At 35.7% G+C, this 12,419-nt stretch overlaps 1 protein-coding gene across 1 annotated transcript; it reads right to left on the bottom strand.

The window, feature by feature from the left end:
- Positions 1 to 4,964: 4,964 nt before the first annotated feature.
- On the bottom strand, positions 4,965 to 11,891 carry si:ch73-281k2.5. Its single transcript, XM_087264503.1, has 5 exons — positions 10,691 to 11,891; positions 9,541 to 9,654; positions 8,095 to 8,328; positions 5,649 to 5,804; positions 4,965 to 5,558 (listed from the first exon to the last, which is right to left on the bottom strand). The coding sequence occupies exons 1-5, from the start codon at positions 10,761 to 10,763 to the stop codon at positions 5,365 to 5,367; spliced, it is 771 nt and encodes a 256-aa protein (XP_087120629.1). The 5' UTR covers positions 10,764 to 11,891; the 3' UTR covers positions 4,965 to 5,364.
- Positions 11,892 to 12,419: the final 528 nt, after the last annotated feature.

The following is a 12,419-nucleotide window of genomic DNA, read 5'->3' as shown; positions in this document are numbered from 1 at the left end:
TCAAGCAGGTTTACTGAATACTTCGCTACGACCACAGATTTGTGGTCCAGTAGAACAATGGAGCCGTACATGAGCTTAACGGTCCACTATCATTAATGACAACTTTGAAATGAAAAGTGGAGAATTGCAAACAGCATTCTTCCCAAAAGATCACACTGGAGAAAATATATCTAAGGGTTTAAAAGAAGCTTTAGCATCATGGGGACTTTGTGAATAGCAACAAGTGTCTATCACCACATTATTTTTATGTTGTCCGTTTTAAAGACAGTTTTACTACAGTTTTGTTTATTAAACTTAATACTATGTTATTTCATTGAAATGATTTATTATGCACTTCTTGTGCACTTAATACATTTAGAATGTATGTATGTATGTAGCTTGTTTGAAAAAAGCAAAAACAGTTGCCAAAATGGCAAATAAAATCGCAATCGCAGTATTCGTTCATAAAAATCGCAATACGATTATTTTGTCCACATTGCACAGCCCTAATATACACACACTCAGACGTGTGTGTACTGCAAACAGCATTTGTGTAATGCGTGATAAGCAGACACACAAGTGAGAGCGGTGGGCGGGGGAAAATCAGCTCATTTGCATTTAAAGCCACAGGCTACAAGAAGAACTGCACTGTACTCACAGTAAAATTAGCATATTCTGGAGGCTATAATAAATAATATCATAAGTATTTTGAGCTGAAACTTTACAGACACAATCTGGAGACACCAAAGGCTTATCTTACATCTTGTAAAAGAGGTGAAATAGGTGCCCTTTAAGGTACAATTCTCACTATTAATAAACCATGAACTGTCTTTGGCCTCAATAAATTCCTACTTTGCTGCTTATTAATAGTAATAAGGAAATTTAAGGTTGTCAGAGTTATATATCAATCTAATTTGAGATGAAGAATAAGAGCATGGAGACTATGTACATTATAAGTCCTAGTAATCAACCAAAATCTTAATAATAGGCAGGTAACAACTAAGCCACAAGTTAATAGTGAGAATTGTTACTTAAACTAACCCTTAAAACATAAATAAAAACTAGTATCTATTAATAACTAGGAGCAAACACATAAAAACTGGAGTATTAACAATAAGTAGCCTACTAGTATCTAAAAATATGAAAAATATGCATAGTATCTAAAGTCTACTAGTCACAATTGTATACTGACATCTCAATGACAGATTTTATTATTAGTCAAAACCAAAATAAGTACAAGTATATTATGAATAAGTACTAGTGTCTAATGAAGGAGTAACAGTATATTGAACAAAACAAATGCCAAATGAATAAATTACAGTATTTGCTAATCAGGGGCAGATTTAGTGATTTGGGGGCCCTAAGCAGTTCCTGCCACGGGGCCCAACAGTCCTAAAATGAAATCATTTGTGGATTTATAATTGTATTTTATTTTGCTGTTCTTTTCTTATATCACTAAATCTCTTTTCCATGTTTTATCCCATTGAAAACTCTACATTGTAAATGATTTGTTTTCTTACAATTAGTTCACAACTGAAAGAAAAAAATCGAATAAAAATAAATAGTTTTTAAAACCGAATCTTTACCTGACTTGACGGCATCATGATTAGGGGTTTAAGACAAAATTGTGTAGCAGTTATAATTACGTTACATTTAATTTATTAGACCCTCACCATAGAACATATGATAGAAATGATGTTATGTGTATAAGTTATACTTGTAGGTATTTATTGGGGCTCCCAGAATTCCTGGGGCTCTAAGCGGCTGCTTACTTTGCTTATTAGTTAAATCCGCCCTTGCTGCTAAGTGGTAAGCCTAATGTGATATATTTTTAAAAGGTAGTAGCAAAAAGCACCAATAGCTAATAAAAAAGTACTTGTATTTAATAGAAAAAGATACCAGTAGCTACATACACTCTCAGAAATAAAGGTACGTGAACTGTCACTGGGGTGGTACCTTTTTAAAAGGTACAAATTTGTACCTTAAAGGTTCATAATAATACCTAAAGAGTACTTACCAAAGTGTTCCTCTTAAAATTTTTAGATATTTATACATACTTTTGAGGTACCAATATGGACCATAGAAGTACAAATGTGTACCTTTTAAAAAGGCACCACCCCAGTGACAGCTCGCATATACCTTCATTTCTGAGAGTGTACAGTAAATAAAGTACTAGCATGAAAATAGATTTTAAAAAGTTTGTGCCACAGCCTATGTCAACCAGGCTGTATCACTAAACCATTCAAGCAGCATATATGATCAAGATTATGCAAACACTTCCCCTCATACACACACACACACATACACAGTCAGATAAGGGTTTTCTGCAAAGGTGAACGTGAGATGAGAAAACAGTCACCTTTTGCTCAGCGTGCAGCTCCATAGAGAATTTGACCTCAAAAGGGAGAATGTTCAATACTTTCTCACTCTATAAACTATGGACTTTATGTATGTCTCGACGGAAGTGATTTACTTCTCGAAAGAAAGAGTTATAACAATCTTAGATATGTGTGGGAGGACGTCGATAACGCTGATGGTGACAGCTGGGTCATGAACTGCCAATCTCCTATATCAGCATGTGCCTGTGATGCATATCGATAGTTAGCATGAAGAACATTGCTTAACGCGCATTACTGAATTTTCCGTAAACCTCAAAAACAACTGCTACATAAAGAAAAAATGCCCCCTTAAATCTGAAGCACGTGCACGGGTTTCTTTGATGTTCATTCATTCTTACGAAGAAAACTCCAGTACAGTTCAAGACCTGGTAGTGTTTATCAGCAGGTCAGCCTCAGCAAACTCCCACTTCCCCCTGTGCAAAGAGAAGCTGAGGGGTGAAGAGTTGAGACTGAGCGCTGTGGTTTGTGATGCACGCTACTGTGGCAGCTTCTCTTTTCGGCTGTGCCCACTTCCTGCAGACGACGAGACAAAACTGGGCAAAAGAACGTCAGCGATTCGTTCTCTGTATAACAAACAAAAAAGTCAGGGGAAAAAAAAGAGTTAACACCTCGTCTTGCTTGTAGTCTAAAATCACTCTTTTTTTCTCTCTCTCTGTTTCCGTCTTGCTGAAAACTTTGCACAATAACGGAAACCAATTAGCGCCCGGCTCGAAAACAGGAAGGGTTTGGGACAGTGCGCGTCGGGGTTTATAAACTGCAGTCGCGCGCGCTCTGGTGGCTGTGCATGAAATGACATAACCTCACGTGTGATGAAAGAATTAGGATTATACAGCTGCTCTTCTTCAAAATGTTAGAAAATATTGTTTTTTTTTTTAGATGTTTAAAATTTAAACAAGTGGAACATAAGTAGGACTTACACAGACTGTAGTAAACAAGCCTATAGTGTAGTAATAATAGACTAAAGTGTATTTTTACAACTCTTAGTTAATGCTGCAGCATACTGTAGTATTAACTATAGTAATAAACTGCAATAAATGCTATAGTGTAGCCTGCTTTAGTTTTTACTATAGTAAACGGTAGTGCATTTGGTAATTTGTTTCTATTAGTTCTTGTATTACCATTTATAGAGTTTCTATTAGTTCTTGTATTGCCATTCATAGAATATCCCCAAAATATTAATTTAAGTATTTTACTATAGTATTTTAAGACACTAGTACAGCATTTATTCATATTAATATGGGCAGCACAGTGGCTCAGTGGTTAGCACTGTCGCCTCACTGCAAGATGGTCGCTGGTTTAGGTCCCGGCTGGTCCACTTGGAATTTCTGTATTTGCATGTTCTCCCTGTGTTCGTGTGGGTTTCTTCGGGGTGCTCCGGGTTCCCCCACAGTCCAAAGACATGCGCTATAGGTGAATTGAATAAACTAAATTGGCCTTAGTGTTTGAGTGCAGGAGTGTATGGGTGTTTCCCAGTGATGGGTTGCGGCTGGAAGGACATCAGTTGCGTAAAACATATGCTGGAATAGTTCATTCCACTGTGGCAACCCCTGATAAATAAGGGACTAGGCTAAAGGAAAATTTATGAATGAATATATATATATATATATATATATATATATATATATATATATATATATATATATATATATATATATATATATATATATATATATATATTATTGATAGTAACAGTATTTACTAAAAATAACTAGAGTAATTTACTCTGAATTATTCTTAAAACATAATTCATAATTAAATTAAGAAAGTGAGATGGGGCGACGCAGTGGCGCAGCAGATAGTTCTGTCGCCTCACAGCAAGAAGGTCGCTGGTTCGAGTCTCGGCTGGCTCAGTTGGCATTTCTGTGTGGAATTTGCATGTTCTGTCTGCATTCGCGTGGATTTCCTCCAAGTGCTCCGGTTTCCCCCACAGTCCAAAGACGTGGTATGGTGAATTGGGTAAGCTAAATTGGCCGTAGTGTATGAGTGTGTATGGATGTTTCCAAGAGATGGGTTGCAGCTGGAAGGGAATCCGCTGCGTAAAATATATGTTGGATAAATTGGCGATTCATTCCACTGTGACGATTCGAGATTAATAAAGGGACTAAGCTAAAGAAAATTGAATGAATGTGTGAGCTGGAGGCCAGCTGGTGAGTGCTGTGCAGGGTAAAAATAAATGCTTTTTTCTCCAAGATGTTAATCCACATTTTTGTTCCTTGTATTTTTATCATCATGTTTTGCTTTTAAATAGAACAAGGACACACCAGGTGTGGTAATAAGCAGCATTTTAAAGTCATTAAAACGGCTGAAATCTTCCATGCAGAGAAAAGCCAGTTGAGGTGGCTTGAGCATCTGCTTTGGATTACTCCTGGGTGCCTACCTAGGGAGGTGTTCCTGGCTTGTCACCGAGAGAAGGCCCTGGGGAAGATCCAGGACACTGAGTGGTCCCTGTCTCTCTGCTTGCATGGGAACACCTTCAGACCACCAGGAGGAGCTGGAGGAACTGTCGGGTGAGAGGGAAGTCTGGGGTTCCTCTGAGACCCAGCCGCATATAAGCAGAAGACAATGAATGATGGAAAGATAGATGGATATAGATCCTTTGTTTTTATTTTATTTTTTTTAAATCAGCAAAGGGATATTTAACATCTGTGGAGCTGAATATTCATCAGAGTGTTTTGAACTTTAATCTCTAGCAGGATTTATTTTAGGAAGGACTTTAAAATGAACTTCCTTAACCTTTTAAGAAAAAGTCTCAAAATCCAAGACAATTTACACAAGTATAATATGCAAAATCAGACCTTATAATAAACCCCTATAATTTAAATAAATCTTGTGCATAATTGTACATAGTTATTGTGAATAACTGTATTTTTGTTATTAGGGATTACGCATGAGATTTACAGGCTGTGCATGTTTGCATCATATCTTATGCACAAATTATTAATGAGACCTATCCGTTTCCAAATCATGCACCTGATCACAGTGTGTCTTAAGCCCTTGCCATGCACATGCAGCTGTAATTTCCCATCTCAACAAAGCACCTGGCATCATTCTGGCAGGGGTTGAAGTCACAATCTTTAATTTTATGCTCACAACGTGGGCCGGTGTAACCTGAAGCACAGTAACAGGTGAACGAGCCTTCTGTGTTTTTACATAAGCCCCCATGCTCACATGGGTTTGGCCCTGGTGGATCAGAAAAGAGAGATAGTAAAGAAATGAAAGTGTGTGTATGCAGGGAAAAAAATTTAAGAAACAGAGACGAACGTTTCTCACCGATAACACATTCGTCTATATCCTCCTCGCATGTCCTGCCCTTGTATCCTGAAGGGCAGTTACAGTAGAATTTGCCATTGAGAGGGTTTGTATCGCATTCAGCGCCCATCTTGCAGGGGTTACTGATGCAGGCATCATCAAGGTGACACAGCAAACCTTGAACATGAATACAATTAATATGCTTATTACAACTGACTTGAGATCAATTGTGATGAAAAACAATCAATCTCACATCTGTATAGAAACACCTTCACAGATAAAAACATTTAAAGGTGACGTGACACCTAGTAATTAAATTAGGTAGGCCTATTGCAGTCCAAATTCAAAATATTAGAGAGGGTTATTTTCCACCCAACCCCTCCTCTGACAAACCCAAGTAAATGCCGGTTGGCAGACTGACAACACTTATATATTAGAGATAGACATGGATAATGGTGAGCATGTCAGACAATCAAACCTTACACGGTAGATTGCACAGCTAATGTTTACGAATACACTTCATTGAACATGTACACATAGACAGCACCTATATATACTATAGAACTGCAGGTAAACTGTTTAACTGTTTTTTTAACATTCTCTTTATTGTATTTTTTTACATCAGTACAAATGATACCTTTTACATATGTGTACTTTTTTCCTTTTAAACAAAATTGTAACATCATGTTATTATTATATGTATAAGAGAACAAAAATAATAATAAGAAAAGTGGGGGAAATGTCAAAAAACTGAACGAAGAGAGAAAAAAACTAAATAAGGGGGGATGTTTAAGGTGTTTTTTTGTTTAAGTACTCAATAAATGGATTCCATATTACAAGGAAATTCTTTGTTTTAATTTTTGTGAAAAGCCTTACCTTCTCAAGTTGCAGACATGATATGGCATCCTTTATTAATGTGGAGCAAAATGGAGGATCTTTTCGTTTTTAATTTAGTAAAATCAATCTACTTGCCAAAAGAGTTATAAATCTAATCACTGTGCGTTGATTATTAGATAAATCTGCATCATCACTGACATTAAATATAGCTAAAATAGGCCCAGGGCATTTGTTTTCCCACCGCTTCTGATATTAATTCACAAACTTAAATCCAATAATTAACAATTTTAGAACAACTTTAAAACATATGACCAAGCGATGCCTGGGTTTGTTTGCATCTATCACACAGTGGGTCTAAGGCAGGAAACATCTTACAGAGCTTTAATTAAGACAAGTGGAGTCGTTCCATAACGACGTTAGCACCTGTCAGCTTAAATTGTGAGGAAAACTGGATCATTTTGAGCTTTTGTCAGCTAAGTTCATCTTCTGGGTTTAAAATCACTTTTTGGGGTGGGATCAAAATCGCCCCCTCCTCCCTCTGCCCGCAGAGCTCCACGCCCATCTCAGAGCATTTTTGGAAAAAAATCGGAGGTAGACTTAAACTGAAAGAGGGGGGTTTCATGGCTCTTTAACTTGTAAAAGCTATAGTTACTAGTTAATTAGTTAAAGTTATTAGTAACTTATAAAGTTGTGGTATTCTGAATTTAATTGTAATGCAAAAGAAGGCTCCTTTTGTAAAGTAGCTTTAAAACAATATTGTGAAAAGAGCTAAACAAATAAACTTGAATTCATTTAATATTAAATTCCATTTCTTTTCAGCTTAGTGCCTTTATTAATCTGGGGTTGCCACAGCGGAATGAATCGCCAACTTATCCAGCATATGTTTTACACAGCGGATGCCCTTCCAGCCACAACCCATTACTGGGAAACATCCATACACAGTCATTCACACACACAATCATACACCATGGCCAATTTAGCATACCCAATTTACCTGTACCGCATGTCTTTGGACTTGTGGGGGAAACTGGAGCACCCTGAGGAAACCCACACGAACACGGGGAGAACATGCAAACTCCACACAGAAATGCTAACTGACCCAGTCAAGGCTCGAACCAGCGACCTTCTTGCTGTGAGGTGAACGTGCCCACTGCACCACCATGTAGCCAACTTGAATACAACTGAATTGAATTTACAGATACTATTATTTGCAATAAATAAAAAAACACCTTAGGTGCATTTTTATAACTCTGAATCTGCATCTCATTTTGGAGTCTGCTACTGTCCGAGTTTGTATTTTCAGCTGTGCCTGCATACATTGAGGCAGCCTTCGTGACTGAAATGAAATACGTCCTTTTCCATCAAGGCAGTGCCAAAATATAACTGTGTAAACTGGCAGTGCGTGGAGTTACAAAGAGAGACATACTGACACGGAACACATTTTCAAAGGAGAACAGGCTACGTGACTTAGTACATGTTTTTTCTGAGTTTTTTCAGATATACAAGTATGTTCATTTAGTATGCTTCCAAAATATTTGTAGACAAATAATTTATTTTTATGCTTTTGGAGAGTCAAACACTTGCATACAGCACCTTAAATTATTGTAAATTTATTCATGGAGCTACTGACCAGTCTTGCCGGGAGGGCAGCTGCAAAAGAAAGAAGCCACACGGTCGATGCAAGTGGAGCCGGCAAAGCAGGGCGTATATGCACAGTCATCAATGTTTTCAGAGCAGTCCAGGCCGCTCCAGCCGTTCACACACTCACAGTTGTAGCCGTTGCGTGTGTTACTGCATTTGCCTCCGTTCTGACAGGCGTTGGGCTGCAGTCTGCATTCATCCACATCATCAGTGCAAAACTGACCTGGAGACAATAGGGTCACTATTTCAATCGCACGTTTTAAAGGTTTAAAGAGGTTTGTGCTGACATTATGAAGTATGAATAACTTAAGAAAATCAGTTCCAATTTGAAAACACTAACATTTTAGCTTGTGTCAAAGTTTGCACTGAACCCTTAAATAAATGTGGATCACTTTGATTAAATAATTAAAAGGAATCATATGTATGAGAAATATCTCATGAGTAGCAGCACAATATGGCTGTATATTGGCACTGGTGGGAGGCGTGCATTGGCTCGAGGCTGCAGGCCGAGTGCCTTAGTGCCCCCCACCAGTGCGATATACAGCCATATTGCACTGCTACTCACATGATATTGCATTTATACAACAGTTTGACGGTATAATCGTGTTTATAAAAGAAAATTAAACACGGAGAGTCTCATAAATCCTTTAGTACAAGGAACTACTTTCTTCCACCACTCAATCACATTTACAGCAGACGTCAGAACAGTGGAGTTCACAAACATCACTTTAGAGCCAGTATTCGATTGATTCTCAGCGTACTGTCTGAAGTAAGACAAAAAAGGTGATTTTGCTCACATTTTAAGATTATAAGGCTGAATGACAAGAAATGCCATCAGTCTAGAGACATTTCCCAGTATTTTTCTATTGTATTTGGGATTTTATATTTATGAACCCCAAAATTGCCAGAGCAAAGCGAACACTAACAGTTTCTGTGGTATAAATACAGCACTACAAAACAGAGAGATATTAGAATGTCACTTACCTGATTTATAATGATTTGTTCAGCTGTAGTTTGAAACATACGCTGAGAAAATGCTGTTGTTCTCCTCTAAAGACTTATTATGCGCTCTCTGTAGACATCTTGTAATGTCAACCATCACTTTCTTTGGTCTGCTCAAACAGGCTGATGCACTGGATTCGATGCTCCAAAATTTTAAATTTTTTAAAATAGTCACTATCCTAATAAATAAATTGCATAGTTGCAATCTAAACAACTATTCTCAGCTAAAAAAAAAAGCCTCAAAAGTACATTATGTTGTCCAACAGAAGCAATATTTATCAAATTGTAGTGTCCTCTGCTTATGCTGTATGTGGAGTAATACACAAGGGTGAAAGGTGAAGAAGCTGTAGGAGTGCTATTATTTGCAGAATATCTCATGACTATCAGCCAATCAGATTTAAGAACCACACAGAAGATTAAGTTATTTTTTTACCTGTCCATTTAGGTGGGCACTGGCAAGTGTAGGTGTTCACTCCATCCATGCATGTGGCTCCATTCTGACAGCGGTGATTCAGACAATCATCAATGTTCACCTCGCAATTTGTTTCTTTAAAACACATAAGGAAAAATGAAGCTTTCTGACGTATTTGATCTTGTTTTTAAATAATTTCTCCACGTAACCAATGAAAAACCACAAAAAACAAATCTTATGCTCGTACAATAATTTTAAAACTAGTTAAAGCTAAAAAGCTGTCTATGTATGTGACTATTTAAAACAGTAAAGTTGTGAAACGTTACTGCAATTTAAAATAGCCTCTCAATTTTAAAGAAAGTTCACACAAAAATGACAGCAAAGCTTACAACCATCAAAATCAACATTTTCTATGTTGTTTTTAAATAGTAATTGTATTATGGTTTTAATGGAAACTGCAATGGCCTGTGTGGCTCTTTACCGGTAATCTGTTACATTTGGTAACAATCACTACATTCTGGGACACACACTAGAAAGCAAATGTAATGGTTTTAATTATTTTTTAAAAATGTATGATTTGTAATGTTTGCAGCGAAAACCTGTAGAATCTCTGTGATGGTTTCTACATACACTACCGGTCAAAAGTTTGGTGTCAGTAAGATTTTTAAATGTTTTAAAATAAACTTATTCTGCTCAACAAGGCTGCATTTATTTAATCAGAAATACAGCAAAATGGTAAAATTGTGAAATGTTATTGCACTATAAATTAACTGTTCAAAAGTAGTTTATCTTTTAATTTAACCATTTACTACAGTGATTTTAATTATGAATTTTTAGCTTCATTACTCCAGTCTTTAGAGTCACGTAATCCTTCAAAAATCACTCTAATATTAATTATTATTATTAATAGTAACAGTAATAAAAGCAATGATGACTGGAGTAATAATTTCATTTGAAAATACATACAATAAGTAACAAATAAATAAGTAATAAATAAGTATTTAACAACTCTTTTTACATTTAAAATATTCCACCTTGATGAACAGAATAATTTTCTTTAAAAAAACAAAACATGAAAAAAACAGACCTCACACTTATGACCAGACAGGAATATGCAAATCAAAAGAAATGTTCAGAAACAAGATATTAAAGTAGAGTATAACCTACTTACCATATGACATTGTCAAGCAGAAAATAAAAAGGAGGATGAATTTTTCTGAAGATGCATTGAGAAAATGGTCCATATTAAAAAAGAAAAAAAAATCAGGTAATGCTTAAGAACTTGTAGACAAATATCAGCCTATGCGTGCATGTAACAAGTGCCGTTGACCATTAAAAGACTGTGTACTTGATCTTTCCTGTGAAACTACATTTGTAGGAAGTGACAATTGGAATCAGCAAAAAACTCGCACACACAACTCCACTGATGACTATGCTTCAGTTATTGTACATTTCACAAATCTCACAAACTGCTGATGAACACACAGGCACACACAAAACAAACGCATTGCAAAATTTCTTATCAATTCTTTACCACAAATAAAAAGTCCAGGATAGTTCAAGAGTTCAAGGCCTGTCTGTTGAGTCATCCTCTCCCCCCTCCGCAGACAGAAACTCAGTATTGCCAATCAGTTTTCAGTGGATGCTAATGAAAGGTGCTACATTTCATAAATGGGGTAAAAAAGTTAACCTGTTAAGTCTTTACACAAATCACACTAAACAATCTTTCAAGTCAACGACTTACTTATTTAAATGATCCAATCAGAGTGAGTCTCCAGTTAACAATTCTCTGAATGCTTGTGAAGTAAATCTGCTTTAAAATAATAGAAATAACTGCCAGGCATCTGTATAAACACCATAGATATAACTGTGTGCAGTGTTAAAATATTGTTGAACAAACATTACAATGTGACATTTTTATGTAGCTTTTTAAATGTAACATGTAGCACAACGTATCAGCACACATTTAAACTATGTATATATTTTTATCACTTTTTGCAAATTTGAATCATAAATGATGATTTATCAGTTTTGGTAATAATCAGGGTTTCTGCAGGTTTTAGAAAGTCAAATGGAAAACTTTTAAAACACTTTTAAGACCATTAAGAATCCAATTTTAGACTTTATTAGATTTTATTTTTATTATTAGCATGAGGTATCATTTATTTGTTTTTAATAATTTTTTCCTGATTAGGGAATTTAACTTGGGGAATTTTCTGTAAAAATGTCTAACAGCTATTTTAAATTGCATCTCTTTGCAATATAAAACTTTATCTTAAAAAAATAAGGTTTTATAGAGATGTATTGTTGGTCATTGGATGAATGTCAGGCCAAATTGAGTAGCTTTACTAAGACAAGACAAAATTAAGACCTGTTTAAAACGATTTAAGAGCTACAGCACAATAATGTCAGTGTATTTAGGACTTTTTAAGGCCTAAAATGTATGTTTTGAAATTTAAGACATTTTAAGACTTAAAGCCCCTGTGAACACCCTGAATAACAAAATGTTTTCAAGCAAAATAGATGGACATTCATCAATAATTACTTTCTCATTTGTAATAACATTTAGCTTCACTTGGCTAATTAACTACACTCAAGTCAAATTAATTTTAACAAGAGTACATAATCACATTAATGGAAATTATTTTATTAAGATATCTGCACACATATATCAAACTACTTAATTCAAATGATCTGAAACAACAAAATTCTTGAAGTTTTTTTGGGACAACCTAATTGTTTTATCTCCAATCCACTTAAATTTGTAAAAACAATTAAGTTAACATAACCTCTTAAGGCTCAAGGTGTTTATTTACTTGCATTTTTTATTTCGCTTTGCTATTTAGAGTTATTGGAACCTAATTAGAATAAAAAATTAAGTATCATGTTTTGACATGATG

This window comes from Danio rerio, chromosome 8, assembly GCF_052040795.2.
Source record: "Danio rerio strain M-AB ecotype USA chromosome 8, GRCz13ab, whole genome shotgun sequence".
NCBI classification, from domain to species: Eukaryota; Metazoa; Chordata; class Actinopteri; order Cypriniformes; family Danionidae; genus Danio; species Danio rerio.
Note: the sequence above shows the minus strand (reverse complement) of the source record. Positions and strands in the feature narration are given on the sequence as shown.